Source organism: Salmo salar, chromosome ssa07, assembly GCF_905237065.1.
Source record: "Salmo salar chromosome ssa07, Ssal_v3.1, whole genome shotgun sequence".
NCBI classification, from domain to species: Eukaryota; Metazoa; Chordata; class Actinopteri; order Salmoniformes; family Salmonidae; genus Salmo; species Salmo salar.
The window spans coordinates 19,886,822-19,902,809 of record NC_059448.1 but is presented as its reverse complement, the minus strand read 5'-3'; the positions used below and the strand labels follow the sequence as shown (position 1 = coordinate 19,902,809).

Sequence of the window (15,988 nt, the reverse complement as noted above, 5' to 3'; positions counted from 1 at the left end):
ACTTTAGAACTCTCATGAATAAAAATCGACTAACCTTTTTTAAAATCTGAGACTTTGCCCAATTATTATTGATCCCAGGGTCTTACAAACCTCAGGAAATTGGTCAAAGATTAAATGATTGTTTAATTATCATTATTGGGATTGAAAATTCTCGTGACAACGAGATTTTCAGTTTCTTAGCAATTTCTCACATGCAATAGCCTTCATTTCTCAGAACAAGAATAGACTGACGAGTTTCAGAAGAAAGTCCTTTGTTTCTGGCCATTTTGAGCCTGTAATCGAAACCCACAAATGCTGATGCTCCAGATACTCAACTAGTCTAAAGGCCACTTTTATTGCTTCTTTAATCAGAACAGTTTTCAGCCTGGCTAACATAATTGCAAAAGGGTTTTCTAATCATCAATTAGCCTTTTAAAATGATAATCTTGCATTAGCTAACACAACGTGCCATTGGAACACAGGAGTGATGGTTGCTGATAATGGGCCTCTGAACACCTATGTAGATATTCCATATTTCCACCTACAATAGTCATTTACAACATTAACAATGTCTACACTGTATTTCTGATCAATTTTAGGTTATTTTAATTGGACCAAAAAAAGTGCTTTTCTTTCAAAAACAAATACATTTCCAAGTGGCCCCAAACTTTTGAATGGTAGTGTATATATTGTTCCTCTAGGGGGTCACAGGATCACATTCCCATGGCGTGACTCTCCATGTTCACCCCCACAGACTATCTTTGCCCAACAGGCCTTCATATATCGCGAGTCATAAGCCTTTCAGGAACTGACTTACAGTATTTCTTCCTGCTCTTAGGAGATAGCTGACCAGTCACACCAGCTCGAAGGAAAAGTTTGAACTCTGACCTCTCAGGAGACACAACCAAGGTCATGTGGTGTGTCTATCAAAAGTTTCCCCATGATGTTGGGCGGGAAAATGCCCAACTCTTCCAGAGGCAAACGATAAAGTATAGACTTTTATCCATAAACTTAAATACATTTGAAATGATGACGTATTACGTGAAGGTATTGTTAAAAAAATCTGTACTTTTGTATATCTACTCTGTAATTGCAGTATTTAGTATCTTCTAAATACACGTTAGTATATATTACATATCTGGTACCATTGTGTTCTAGAATGTAAGACAAACACTTCGAAAACAATTTCATATGTACAATAAGGGCCTAATAGTCTTTTTTGTAATGATGTCTTATTTACAAGTCACTCTGACTCAAAGCGGGATGGGGAACTCCCCATCACCCTTGATGTCTGAGGCCATCGGATAAAGTGTCACACCCACCCTAATAAAAACTGCTCTCTGGCAGTTGGAAATTCAGTTGAAAACTCAGCCAAAAGACAGACGAATGGAGAATTGAATCGATTTGGAGGAGAAAGAGACTTGTCTTGCAGGAGGGAGAGAGGAAAGTAGGCATGACAAAGAATTGTCAGTCTTGGACTGATACAGAACTCTAGGAAACGGCTTCTGAACTCAGAGGCACATCTACCTCAAGAAGAATCGGAGATGGAACACTTACCAGGAATTAAGAACAATGGACAGACTTTGCTGAAGAACGAATGGCCCACAAGAGTGGGTTCTTGGACATCTTCATAGCTTGTGTGCAACACAAAGCTGGCGGCGCCAATAGACGGTACCGACGCAGGTCGATGAGAAAGACAGAGAGAGGAATCTGACCATTGACTCAGTAAATGACATTCTCTGTGTTTCCTTCTTGAATATTCGGCATTGCAAAATTATAATCTTAATAGATCATAGTCTTTGTTTCTTTTCATTGTGTGTTTCTCTGGCGTAACAATAAATCCTATCTTTATTAAATGTGGTTCTCTCTTGCTTTGACAAATGCTGTCTCTAATACAATTAAAGACCTTGTGTCCTTTAAGATTGTTGATATGAGACTTGATGAACGAAGGCTAAACTACTAATCAGAGTTTCAAGTTAATTGTTCTCTTTGAATTAAAACGATTAATGGTGCCCTTATAACAACATTATTAATTTGAAACAGTAGGCAAATGAAGTTACCAATTATCACCAATTATTAGACCACTAAAGTTCTTACAGTGACACGTACGATAAACATCTTGTGGAAACTGCTGATGCTGTTTTTTGGTATTTTTTTCCCCCAGATTGGCTACAAATTTAGTGAGAGAGGAACAGTTTCTCTCTACTTCTGCTCTGTGTCATTGTTAGGAACGCTGGTTTATATTTCAGAGAGAAGTGCGAGAGCAAATCGAATCATTTCTCGAGTATCTTCAGCGGGGAAACATAAGAACGTATGACAATTACTTTCCCGATGTCTCCCTTTCTCGCTCCGGCTCTGTCTAGTGCTTCATCTCTCCATCTATTGCTCTCATGCTCAGTTATACAGGAGTTATGTAAATGCTGAAAACACTAACCACAATGGCTTGACATTCACACAGCTATGGCTTGCATTTGCCACTGTTAGACATTTTGTCACGTCAGCAGAAGTTCTGCGTTAGAATAACCGTTCAGGAGTGATGAGGAGAATTAGTTATTGCAGCAGTTATTGCAATTATAATGACCACCGCAAACTGTTTTTAATCAATGAAATTAGTCAGCTGAATCAGTGCGGTTGTGTGAATTAACCTGACTAAATACATTTGGAAATAAACCAAATTTAGTGTCAAGATAGTTGTTCCTGGTCAAAAGAAAAACTCCTACGAAAAACTCCTACGAAAAACTCCTACTCCTACCAGATGTTTCTCGTTCAGGTCAGGTGTTCAGGAAACCCCTCTATCATGAGGTCATCTGGGCCAGAGTGCTGATCTAGGATCAGTTTTGCTTGGAGAGGGGGGGGGGGCACCTGATCCTAGATCAGAACTCCTAATCTGAGACGCTTATGAATATAGACCCTGATTTAGAACTGCAGAAGAACTTCCACCATGCTCTCAAAAACCAAACAGAACGGCACAGCAGAACGTCACTATGTCTAGACAGCCGGTAAACAAATAAACACTAACAGCAGTGGACCACCCTGCCTACACAACAGCCACAGTGAACATATCACAAACATATTGGAATAGTTCAGATATGGCCGTCAGCCTGGTATTGTGTGCCATCAGAAGGTGCTGGTCGTATGGACGACGACATGTTTGAACGAGCCATTATTTCAATACGTTGACTACAGTAAGTTAACACGTTATTGTTTCCCTAGATACAAATTCTTGAGAAGTGCTTCACAAACTCGTCCTTAGGACCACCCTGACGTTTCACACATTTGTTCAATTGCAACCCCATTTGAATCCGGTGTGCCAGTACTGGAAGAGATCAAATAAAGGAACACGCAGTGCTTGAGGAGAGGTTTCAGCAACATTGCTTTAGAATGTACCCTTTAGCAAGGAATGGGTTATTGGTGGGCATGGTTTAAATAACGGGGTTCTTACGGTCAACGTTCTAATGGTATGGTTCTAAAGCCGTGGTTCCATTTCCGGTAAATACTCACACTCGGTCCGTGCCGTAGCTCCGGTAGTCCACGGCGGCCGACACGGCCACGATGAGCGCTGGCACGCCGTAACCCACCAGGTAAAAGTAGCGTTTGCGCGAGTGCTCGCTCTCAAACACCTCCACCAGCATAATGTAGAGCTGCACGCCCTCCAGGAACATCCAGGTGAAGGCCGCCAGGAAGAAGAAGTGGAGCAGGGCAGCGAACACAGCACAGGCAATCTGAGAGGAAAGATGACACGGTACAGGTCAAAGGTCAAGTTCAAAACTTGAATGAGTTTGGCTCAGACACAGCAGAGCAAAAACAATATGCAGAATGCACACATGCAAACGCGCATGCGCACACATGCACACACACACGGGCACACACACACTACTTGTAACGACTGTAAATGATCAGATTATTGAAGCAATTGGTCATACCTGGGGTACTTTGTTCAGCGGTCATTGAAATTGGTTCAATTAAATGACTGTCAGGACCAGTGGCCATCAATGCAATTCAGGAGAGAGTGATCTTTAAAACTGCCCACTGAATCAAAACCATCACATCTTATGAGTAGAGGGCAAAAGCACAGTCTGAAAACTCTAAGATAATATTATACATGTTGCTTTGTCATCCATACTCTAGGGTTCACATTTATGACAGCAAGTGTGTGTGTGTCTGCCACTGTTCTAATTGTGCAACATTCCTTACCATGGAAACTACAGCTCTCGCACACACACACACACACACACACACACACACACACACACACACACACACACACACACACACACACACACACACACACACACACACACACACACACACACACACACACACACACACACACACACACACACACACACACACATTCATTAACACAAAGTGAGAACCTCAAACAACTTCTCTCACACACACCCCACCCCCCACCCCCTGCGCCCTGTTGATAATGACGGTGTCCTTAGTGCAGAGCTCTAGCAGGTCAGCTCAGCTCTCTAAGTGACAATCCAGCGGCGGCCATTAAAAACAGGGGGGGGGGGGCTGACATATTGATCGCCTAATCCAGATTACCCACAGCATTTAGAGATCAGTCTACTGCTCCACGACGGGAGGGCTATTGCAGTGGGGGGTGGTGAGGGGTGGAAAGGGGAGGCTGGGGTGAGGGTGTGTGTGGTTCTTTGATAGAAACATTGGAGCTTGAGCTGTGTCAGGTGAAGTAACAGGGTGGAACTGGAGAGAACCAGGGGGAGAACCAGGGGAACTGGGGAGAATCGAGAGAACCAGGGGGAGAACTGAGAGAACCAGGGGGAGAACCAGGGGGAGAACTGAGAGAACCAGGGGGAGAACAGGGGGAGAACCAGGGGGACTGAGAGAGGAGGCCTAGAAAGGTCTAGATGAGGGCAAAGGTCAGGGTTGCCTAGCAAAGGTATCCCATGGTGTTGATTATCATTGCTAGTTGAAAAGATATATTAAAGATGTTTATTCGCTGGGCACATTTTATATTTCTCTCCTTTATACACGTGATTGAGCTATACCATCAATACATTCTATACATTACATTCCAATAAATTGATGAACAACATTGTTATGAGTGGCACACACACATAACCATGGATACTTAAAGCTTCAAAGCACTCATGTTCTCATGTTCAGTTGAGGCATTCGAATCAGAACAGACTAAGGGGTAATTATATTTGTTTTAAACTCTAGAGGAAACAGATACATTCAACTATCTGCAACCTTCACTTCTTTAAATTATGATAGCAGACAATTTCCCATGAACCGGGAATCCTTGCTAATGTTGACTAGCACAAATACGATATAGCATCTACAGATCCATTGTACTTGAGCGGTTCCCCCTTCAAATACACAGATGCCCTAGGAAGTGCATCGAGGTACACTCAAACCTTAATGTTCTGCTCAGACTACTGAATTGCTTTCTCGAGTGGAACTGGCCCTCAAGAGATGAGAGAGCCACGGTGAAGCGCACGCTGAATGCTTAAGTATCCGACATGCTTTTGAAATATTTAACTGCAATAGGAAGATGTGAGCGAAACAGTTCATAAGGGTTAAGGTCAAAAGCTGATGGATTTCCTAAATTCCTGTCTCAGCTTATGCTGGTTTTCTACGATCATTTCTAGAGTCTTACCAGGGTTGTTGTGTGAACAGAATAACTTGGAAGCAAAAGTTAAACATAAGGAATGAAACTGGTTATACGGTTAACAATCTAGCCGTTACCAGTGGAGCAACTCTTTTGAAGCCCTGGTTACCGTTGTGGGACTTACTAGTTGTATAATAGGCAATTGCACTAATATACAGAGCACAGAACCATGTCTAATTTAGACCTGAGGAACCAGGTGTGAAACCTCTCTAGCCAATCAGTAACACTAATGAATCAAACGCCAGGTTGAAATGAAAACACGTGGGCACTTTGGCCCTTCAAGCACTAGAGAGCTGACACCCTGGATGCATTTCAATAGTCGAACGTGGCTTCCTCTCCTCGCCTCCTTTCCCTGATCAGATCTGATTCGGGAGACTGGTGACAGATCCCAAATAGACTTTGTTGCCTTCACCTATCCTGCATGTTCAGACTAGAGCATATAAAGACGACAAGACAAGGGAGCAACTTTAGACTGCTGGGATGAAGCCCCCTGACACGCACGCCTCCCTCTGTCAACCACTGGGAATCTTCGGGGGCTTAAATACCAAAACGCATGAGACATGCTTGATGCAGGTGTGTGGTGGAGTGTATCAAAAGTAGAAACCTCCCCGAATGATCAGACAAACAGAGCAACACCACCCTAGACCCTCCACTAACACACTGCTGCCATTGAAAATAGATTGAGTCGGCTGTGTTTTTTGAGCATCACATGGCCGGCTTAGGAGTGTTCTTACCGGTTGGTCAGCTCGGTTGATCCCCACCAGGAAGAGGGACTCGGCAATGAAGAGGCTGATGCAGAGGTTCTTGTGGATGGTGTTGCGGTCGCTCTGGAGGCCCCGGAAGAAGCAGAAGGTGAACAGGCTGATGAGCAGGCAGACCAGGGAGAGCAGAATGCCAACCCATGTGATCACATCCAACAGCAGGTCATGGACCGGGTCAGTATTCTAGGAAAGGGTGTAAAAAAAAAAAAAAAAAAGAAGGAATATAAGTATTTTATTAGACATATTTAAAATACATATAGAGTTGCCTCAACCACTACAACAATAGATGCATTAAAATGGCCAAGGCACAATAAAGTCCACTGACTTATTTCCATTGTGGTACTCGTTATTATCAAGGAAATGCATTAGATGAGATTACTGTAATTTGTTATCATTCTTTAGGGTATTTGTGTTGCAAAATTATAACGACACTATATTGAATCAAGAAATCACTGGCCAAAATGACAGTTCAGATGACAATATGATTCCAATCTTTTTTAGTTAGTACTGGCAGATAACTAAAATCACTCATAACCTGAATATAGCCTCGTTATTGTTATTTTATTGTGTAACTTTTTATTTAATTCTTTACTTTAGTTTATTTAGAAAACATTGTATTAACTATTTCTTGAACTGTATTGTTGGTTAAGGGCTTGTAAGTAAGCATTTCACAGTAAGATATACACTTGTTGTATTCAGTGCATGTGACAAATACATTTTTATTTGATATGTTATATTCACTAATACACTCAAAACTAGATGAAATTGCCATTTGGTAGGGCCACCCCTCAACCTCTTCAGGAAATTACCTAGCTTTCACAGACAGGACCACAGGTGGTGATGTGGAAATGGCATGAAAATGTGTCACCGAGGTTTTTTGGCAAGGTAACAAAATGAGCCACGTCAAAGGGTCACAGGTGGCTGTGAAAGGCACTATGGGTAATTTATTCAACCGCACTACAGTCAATCAATGTCATCACTGCTTTTAGTCAATGCTTTTTTTAAAGGATAAATTCCCCAGCAATAAAAAAAAAGCACCCTTCTGATGGCAGATACCTGTACTAACAGGAAATAAGCAGGCACTATGCCGCAACAGCAACAATCAAAGGGAATTTACAGTAAACCAAAAGTCAGTGCACTAAAGGACTACTTAAATGAACCACAAAAAAAGTAACACATTCTGAAATGGCAATTCTTTCAATGTGTTAGCGTTGGGTAGACATGGAGCAAAGGCGCAACATGTTCCATTTTCCATTTATCATGCTCCCTCAAATACATTAATATTGGTACAGGATCACAACTGTATACCTGCCTAGACCATATGTGATATGACTATGTATATTGTACTAAATATAGTGCATTCGGAAAGTATTCAGACCCCTTGACATTTTCCACATTTTGTTCCGTTACAGATTGCATTGTCTTTCGCATCAATCGACACACAATACCCCAAAATTGCAAAGTGAAAACAGGTTTAGACATTTTTGCAAATATATTACAAATAAAAAAACAGAAATACCTTACTTACATAAGTATTCATACTTTACTATGAGACTTGAAATTGAGCTCAGGTGCATCCTGTTTCCATTGATCATCCTGGAGATGTTTCTACAACTTGACTGGAGTCCACCTATGGTAAAGTCAATTGATTGGACATGATTTGGAAAGGCACACATCTGTCTATATAAGGTCCCGCAGTACATGACAGAGCAAAAACCAAGCCATGAGGTCGAAGGAATTGTCCGTAGAGCTCAGAGACAGGATTGTGTCGAGGCACAGATCTGGGGAAGGGTACCAAAACACTTCTGCAGCATTGAAGGTCCCCAAGAACACAGTGGCCTCCATCATTCTTAAATGGAAGAAGTTTGATACCACAAAAACTCTTCCTAGAGCTGGCCGTCCGGCCAAACTGAGCAATCGGGTGAGAAGGATCTTGGTCAGCGAGGTGACCAAGAACCCGATGGTCACTCTGACAGAGCTCCAGAGTTCCTCTGTGGAGATGGTTGTCCTTCTGGAAGGTTCTCCCATCTCTGCAGCACTCCACCAATCAGGCCTTTATGGTAGAGTGGCCAGACGGAAGCCACTCCTCAGTAAAAGGCACATAACAGCCCACTTGGAGTTTGCTAAAAGGCACCTAAAGGACTCTCAGACCATGAGAAACAACATTCTCTGGTTTGACGAAACCAAGATTGAACTCTTTGGCCTGAATGCCAAGTGTCAGATCTGGAGGAAAACTTGCACCATCCCAACAGTGAAGCATAATGGTGGCAGCATCATGCTGTGGGGATGTTTTTCAGTGGCAGGGACTGGGAGACTAGTCAGGATCGAGGGAAAGATGAACGGAGCAAAGTACAGAGAGATCCTTGATGGAAACTTGCTCCAGAGCACTCAGGACCTCAGCCTGTGGCGAAGGTTCACCTTCCAACAGGACAACAATCCTAAGCACATAGCCAACACAAGGCAGGAGTGGCTTCGGGAAAAGTCTCTGAAGAGCCCAGACTTGAACCCGATCGAACATCTGAAGATAGCTGTGCAGTGATACTCCCCATCCAACCTGACAGAGCTTGAGAGGATCTGCAGAGAAGAATGGGGGAAACTCCCCAAATACAGGTGTGCCAAGCTTGTAGCGTCACTCAAGATGACTCGAGGATGTATTTCCTGCCAAAGGTGCTTCAACAAAGTACTGAGTAAAAGGTCTGAATACCTATGTAAATGTCATATTTCCGTTTTTTTTTTTATATATACATTTGAAAAAAAAATGTAAAACATATTTTTTCTTTGTCATTATGGGGAATTGTGTGTAGATTAGTGAGGGATTTTTTTTATTTTAGACATTTTAGAATAAGGCTGTAACGTAAAACAAAATGGGGAAAAAGTCAAGGGGTCTTAATACCTTCAGAATGCACTGTATTTAGTGATGCTGTGCTATTTGAGATGAGATGCAAGACACATTTCCAGAAAGGGACCAACAACAAAAAAACGTGTGTAGAGATTTGTGCTTACAACCTCATAAGGATAACATCCACACACAGAAGACACACCAATTGATATAAAAACACTGTCCAAAAGCACGCAGTACTTCGAGATTACCATAAAATTCCCTTACGGCACCGTTTTTGCCCTCATCAATCAATTGTGGCCTAATCAATACCACGCAGACCCTTGTTTCATTAAGATGCAATGCCCATGTTCTGCTTAATCAGCACATTTAGATGAGGAAATCGTTCAAATTATATTGGTTATTACCGTTGTTAGTATTTAAGGAATGCTGTGGATAGTTGGCAACTCAAGTACCAACCAAATACATACATGGATCTTGAAAACCACCTGCTCCTAACCATTAGTTGAGGGAAATGCCAAACTCACCCAAGATCAGAATCTAGGGGAAACTTCACCCTACACCATATAGCTCTAACATCATAATTTGTCACTAAAGTCACCATAACTCTCCACGACACACACCTGAAATATATTCAAGATAAAGGTGAAAACGTGACGCGTTCCCAAGAAACTAAGTCTCTTATATCTAGAAAACTAGGCAATTAAGCATCCGAGACATCATGATTTATTAACATAACATATTTACTGCCAACCAAACACTAGTCAGCTTCAGACAGTCCTCATTTCCCCACAGAATTCTCTTCATTCTCCCACCAGTAAGCATTAACTTTAAGGCTTTGTTCAAAAATACTTAAAAGAAAACTGGTATCCGCGGTATCCGCCATCAAACTGACTGCTGTCTCGGCTGGGCTCGACGTTTCCGGACTCGACTACGCATGAGTAGTAATGAGGATCACAGCGGTAACACAATAGGAATAGAAACAGACCGCTTTTCTTCTCCATAGCCTCTAGCTGTGATGAACATGATTGCACATTTTATTTACTTGCAGTGTTTCCTGAGGATGTACGTTTTGCAGAGCAGGTATTCAATCACTAGAAACGTGTGTGTTTGTGTGTGTATGTGCAATTCCAAAGGCTTACACAATATTCCTCAAGGACAATATCAGTGAGTCGCAAATAGAGGATGCGCTCCTCAATGTTTTCTTATAGAAAACACACAGTATATCTTTTCAGACAAACGAGCACTGCCTTTAAATCAAACTTCCACCCGAGTCAGCAGTATGATTTTCCACAGGGGGGCGGGGTGAAAGGCTAGAGCAACCAGGGGGGATTTTTTGCAGCAAGGGGATCTTGGTAGGAAACGACACACAAAAGGCCTGCTTAACGGGTGCGCGGAGCGCGGGCTAATGCTAGCGGGCAGAGAGAAGAGAACAGATGCTGATCATTAAGGGGCTGCTGTACAATAACAGTCGACCCGCTACCCTGAGCCTCTTGATTCTCATGCCTGATGAGCCGTAGTGTATACATCAGGGGGGGTGGAGCTGTGTGTGTGTGTGTGTGTGTGTGTGTGTGTGTGTGTGTGTGTGTGTGTGTGTGTGTGTGTGTGTGTGTGTGTCTCTGTCTGTCTCTGGTCCCCCTTTGCTACAAAGGCATCTCATGCGCTGGGTGGTGGCAGATGCAGATTGTTTGGAAAAGGGGACCTAGGGTGGGTTGAGCTAGCAAGCTGTGCCATGGCTTCAGTCTCTATCCATCACAATCTCTGCTTCGATATAGAGAGGGGGTGCTGGGTCAAAAGGAGAGGGAGGGCTAGGATGCATCCACACCTGTGTGATGGATCTACTGCAGTGACATCTCTTTGTTCTGGGAGGGTGGATGATCGCTAAGCCGCCGCCGGCCACGACTTTATCCCTACGATGAAGGCCCATTTCTGGGGTCTCGCCCGGGATGGCAGCTGGCTGTCGCACACTACCGCCACAGAGCCACGGTGGCTCAACTTCAACGCTCCTCTCCTTTAACAGGCGTCCGCGGCGGGAAGGGGCACGGGGTCCCCAAAGCAGCAGACTAACTCGCTCCAAAATTCACTCTGTGTCGTGGGTGGCCACCGAGTCATACCAGTGGATATGTTACTTACTAGGGCGGTACGCGCCTTGTGCACATTCGATTTCTCTTCCAATCTCTCCCGTCACACTTTTTTATTTCTTGAACACACATATTTTTCATTCCAGACAGATGCCTGGGGAGATTGGGTTTGCCCCTGATCTGTTACCGCGAGGCACAACATATGGCCTGCTGTTACCAGGAAATCAGACAGTGGACAAAACACTAAGAACACCTTCCTTATTATTGAGTTGTACCCCCTTTTTGCCCTCAGACAACCTCAATTCGGCGGGGCGTGGACTCTACAAGGTGTCGAAAGCGTTCCACAGGGATGCTGGCTCATGTTGACTCCAATGCTTCCCACAGTTGTTGTCAAGTTAGCTGGATGTCCTTTGGGTGGTGGACCATTCTTGATACACACGGGATTCTGTTGAGCGTGGAAAAACCCAGCAGCGTTGCAGTTCTTGACACACTCAAACCAGGAATGGCACACATACCCAATCGATGTCGCAATTTCTCAAGGATTAAAAATCCTTCTTTAACCCGTCTCCTCCCCTTCATCTACACTGATTTGAAGTGGATTTAACAAGTGACATCAATAAGGCATCTCAGTCTGTCATGGAATGAGCAGGTGTTCCTAATGTTTTGTTCACTCAGTGTACATGTCAACTGCATTCCCCGTCGCACTATGCCCTGACACCTCCAATCAAGTCCATCCAATCAGATATCACACGATTACAAATGAATCGCCGTTGAGACCCTTCATCCTAACAGGGGTGCCTACACTGGGCTCTGGACGTGTCAAGATCATGTGGGCCAATGGGAGAGGGGAGGTAAGCTTCCTGCCTTGATATTCGTCAAAGAACCGCTCGCAGCATGACGCCAATCCAATTAAAATTCATAAATCTGCCTGGATATGTGTGTGTGTGTGTGTGTGTGTGTGTGTGTGTGTGTGTGTGTGTGTGTGTGTGAGTGGTGAGTGAGTGAGTGAGTGAGTGAGTGAGTGAGTGAGTGAGTGAGTGAGTGAGTGAGTGAGTGAGTGAGTGAGTGAGAGAGAGAGATAGAAAATGCTTCAGTCATAAAATATGGTGGGGCAGGGCAAATGTTGTAGTAAGGGTATCAGTAGCCCTACTGAGGGGTGTCGCGCGGCGCTTTCACGTCTGGGCAAGGATTTACGCTCTGTGTGGGACGAAGAGAGGGGTAGCAAAGAGGGCACATGAATCAGGGATCTCGGACCATTCATCAGGTTTAAAGGGCCAGGAGGAGACCTTGACGTTTCCATTCAGTGCATGTGCCTAACAGAAACGTACAATGTCCTCAGCGACAATAACCGTGATATATAATGCCGGCGGTAGAACATGTATGAGGCCTCCTAAAGTGGAATGCGTCCAGATAGCAGTCGGGACGTGGATCTATCCAACGTCATTTTCTCCTTATCGGATGAGATGGCGTTTGACCCCAAATCTGTCGGTGACCATGTGCCTGTCCACAATACCAACATAGCACAGGTTAGTTGGTATAATTACCTGGGTGTAAATATGGACAATGTGGTGAGCTGGAAGATCGAAGTGGAGCGTGTCTGCTGCAGACTACAACGCCTCCATTTCCTACGTAGACTCAGGGTATTTGGAGATGACCAGAAAAGAACGCTCCCGTTCTACTATGCGGTCATAGATAGTATCCTGAGATATGGCATCATAGTCTGGTTTGGCAATTTATCAGTCCAACTGAAATCCCAATTTGCCCGCCTGATAAAAACTGCCATGAAGGTCATGGGTGTGAGGCAACATCCCTCCCTACAGACTATTTTTTAACAGATCGTTATCAGATTATTATTTCAGACCCCTCCCATGTCCCTCCTCCGACTCAGGCAGACGCTATAGGGTCCCTCCTCCGACTCAGGCAGACGCTCTATAGGGTCCCTCCTCCGACTCAGGCAGACGCTCTATAGGGTCCCTCCTCCGACTCAGGCAGACGCTCTATAGGGTCCCTCCTCCGACTCAGGCAGACGCTCTATAGGGTCCCTCCTCCGACTCAGGCAGACGCTCTATAGGGTCCCTCCTCCGACTCAGGCAGACGCTCTATAGGGTCCCTCCTCCGACTCAGGCAGACGCTCTATAGGGTCCCTCCTCCGACTCAGGCAGACGCTCTATAGGGTCCCTCCTCCGACTCAGGCAGACGCTCTATAGGGTCCCTCCTCCGACTCAGGCAGACGCTCTATAGGGTCCCTCCTCCGACTCAGGCAGACGCTATAGGGTCCCCACATGTAAGCTGAACAGGTATAAGCACTCCTTCACTCCCATGGCCATCAAATACCTGAACAGCAACAAGTAAAGCTGAGCTGTGTTAGTACGCCACTGACAAAATAAGGGTAATTTGAGTGTGTAATGTACAGCCTCAACTTTGTATACAGCAGTATTTAACCTTTAGTTAACTAGGGAAGTCAGTTAAGAACACATTCTTATTTACAATGTAGGCCTACCCCAGCCAAACCCTAAACCGGACGACGCAGGGCCAATTGTGCGCCGCCCTATGGGACTCCCAATCATGGCCGGTTGGGATACAGCCCAGGATCGAACCAGGGTACGTGTCTGAGACAATTTCAGCCTTGGGACATTAAAGTTCATCCTATCCTAAATAAACAGGCAGAAAAGCACATGGATGACCTCTTTTAATGAACACCAAGACACTGAGACCAAAACAGGTTATCATGCCACATCAAGATTTAGATGGATCGAAAGCTACTCTACATAGGTGGATGGATGGAAGTTACAAGTTATAATAGGTTCTAAGTTAACGTTGTGGGAACTGTGCACACATTGACTGTGCCATCTATACTGTCCAAAGCCTAGAACGTATCACGGTATCGTCATCATTTCCAATTCAGACACCCCACCAGGACACTGATGTATGGGTTTACCCCCCCATCATCCTATTGAGAGGCACCATTGATTTATATCCCGGTGGTCCCTAGGGAATGGTGCTACTTACAGGTGGCTCGATATTACCTCCAGCCCAATCCCGGCATACACGCTCACTACCTAAGTAATGGCCTGTATGTGGAGGGACAACAGGTCTATCTTTCTAAGTCTCGGCTGGGGGGTTGTAGCTGCTATTTATACAGTGCCTCCACAGCCCCGGGGCTGTCTTGGAAATAGAAGCTTCAATTCAAAGGAGGGTGGTTCGATGAAGAATAGACTGTTGATGCCTTGAGTAGCTGGCTGGGTGGTGGGTCTGGACTATTAAGGTACTGAACAAGAAAGTCTAAAGCAGGCTTTTCCAAATGTTGGTCCTTTAGTAACACTGGTGTTATGTTTGATCAACCGCTTAAATGGCATTACTGGAATGAATATGACATCACTCTGCAGAAATCAAAGGGGCCTTTGAATCTGGGGTAGGCGCTAAAATAGATCTTGGTTCTATTTGTGACGCTTGATGCGCTGCGAGTCACACCTCTCCCATCTCCTCATTGGTTTTTAGGAGCACATACCCACGTGGGTGATTGAAAGATGAATGAGGTCCACACTTGGTTGCTAACCGCCATGTAGTAGAAGGAAAAAGAAAAAAGGAGGAGGAGACGAAGAAGAAGAAGGAGAAGAGGAGGAAGAAGGAGGAAGAAGAAGAACGCGGAGAGATTACAAGAAACTAATTAGGTTTCCCCTTTTATCTGAGGAGTGTCACAATTTTGTGGGTCAAAATTCTACAAAGATCCAGCATAAAAAAAGGACCTTGTGCACTTCAGGTAAAATAAGAACCCAATGTTTATATCCCAGGACAAATTAGTTAGCAACAGCAAGCTAGTTAGCTAAATGTCCATGAATGTTTCGACCTTTCCCCAAATTAATATAATTGGTTCAGAGTTCGTTTTGCTATTTCAACCTGCGTGTCCGTCTGGTGAGGATAGACAAACTCAACATGTGCACGATGGCGTGAGAGGCCGGTTTGGTCGTTATGTTTGCTGCACACCACTAGTATACAAAAGAGATCATTTTTTATTCTTCCATATAAACACAAAAAACATGGTCAATTGTGGGGGTTTATGTCAGTAAGTAGTTGCTTGAAAAAGTCCAACATTTCAGGATCAAAAACAGGATATCGAAATAACGACATGTGCCGTATCACCTCTTGAGGCCAAAATTGACCCGGTGGCACTTTTACGGTTAAAAGAGATCATGTTGGATATTGACAGGAATGACAACCTGCTGGGACAAGTTGAAGCAATTCCCAACAGCCGTTGGAAACCTTCATTCAAACAACAACCAAATGTTCTCTTTGTGTAACTTCCAGCTGGATAGAGGAGCTTATCAATAGACTTAAACAACCCTTTAAAATATTCGTTATTATTAACATTCAATTTCTATGTTTGATGAGAGAGCAATTGGAGTTCACTGATTAGAGGAGACATCATAGTGTACTTTGACAGACCGCTTAAGCAATCCCTCTCATCCTCACTCGAAACTCCCTCGCAATCACTTCCCTTCCTGGAGACACAAAAGCGACATCATCTCTGACTAACACACAGCTGGTGACGAGCTATTTAGTTTCATTTGTTTACGCGGCCGACGGGTGTACTTCAGTGCGTCGGCAGGAACAGCTCATGTTGGTGCACAAAAGGCCTGAGAGGTGAGACAGACGAAAGTGACAGCACTTAATCCCTTCCCGATTG

General features: G+C 44.1%; 1 protein-coding gene across 17 annotated transcripts in view; it reads right to left on the bottom strand.

Annotated features, from left to right (window-relative positions):
- LOC106608716 (adhesion G protein-coupled receptor L3) overlaps positions 1 to 15,988 on the bottom strand; it is a 314,147-nt gene that overhangs the window by 38,152 nt on the left and 260,007 nt on the right. For all 17 annotated transcript variants that reach the window (XM_045721694.1, XM_045721685.1, XM_045721691.1 and 14 more), the window contains 2 exons: positions 6,358 to 6,567; positions 3,481 to 3,701 (listed from right to left, as the gene is read on the bottom strand). In XM_045721694.1, the coding sequence (XP_045577650.1) occupies positions 3,481 to 3,701; positions 6,358 to 6,567 (431 nt within the window). The remainder of the gene's footprint in view (positions 1 to 3,480; positions 3,702 to 6,357; positions 6,568 to 15,988) is intronic.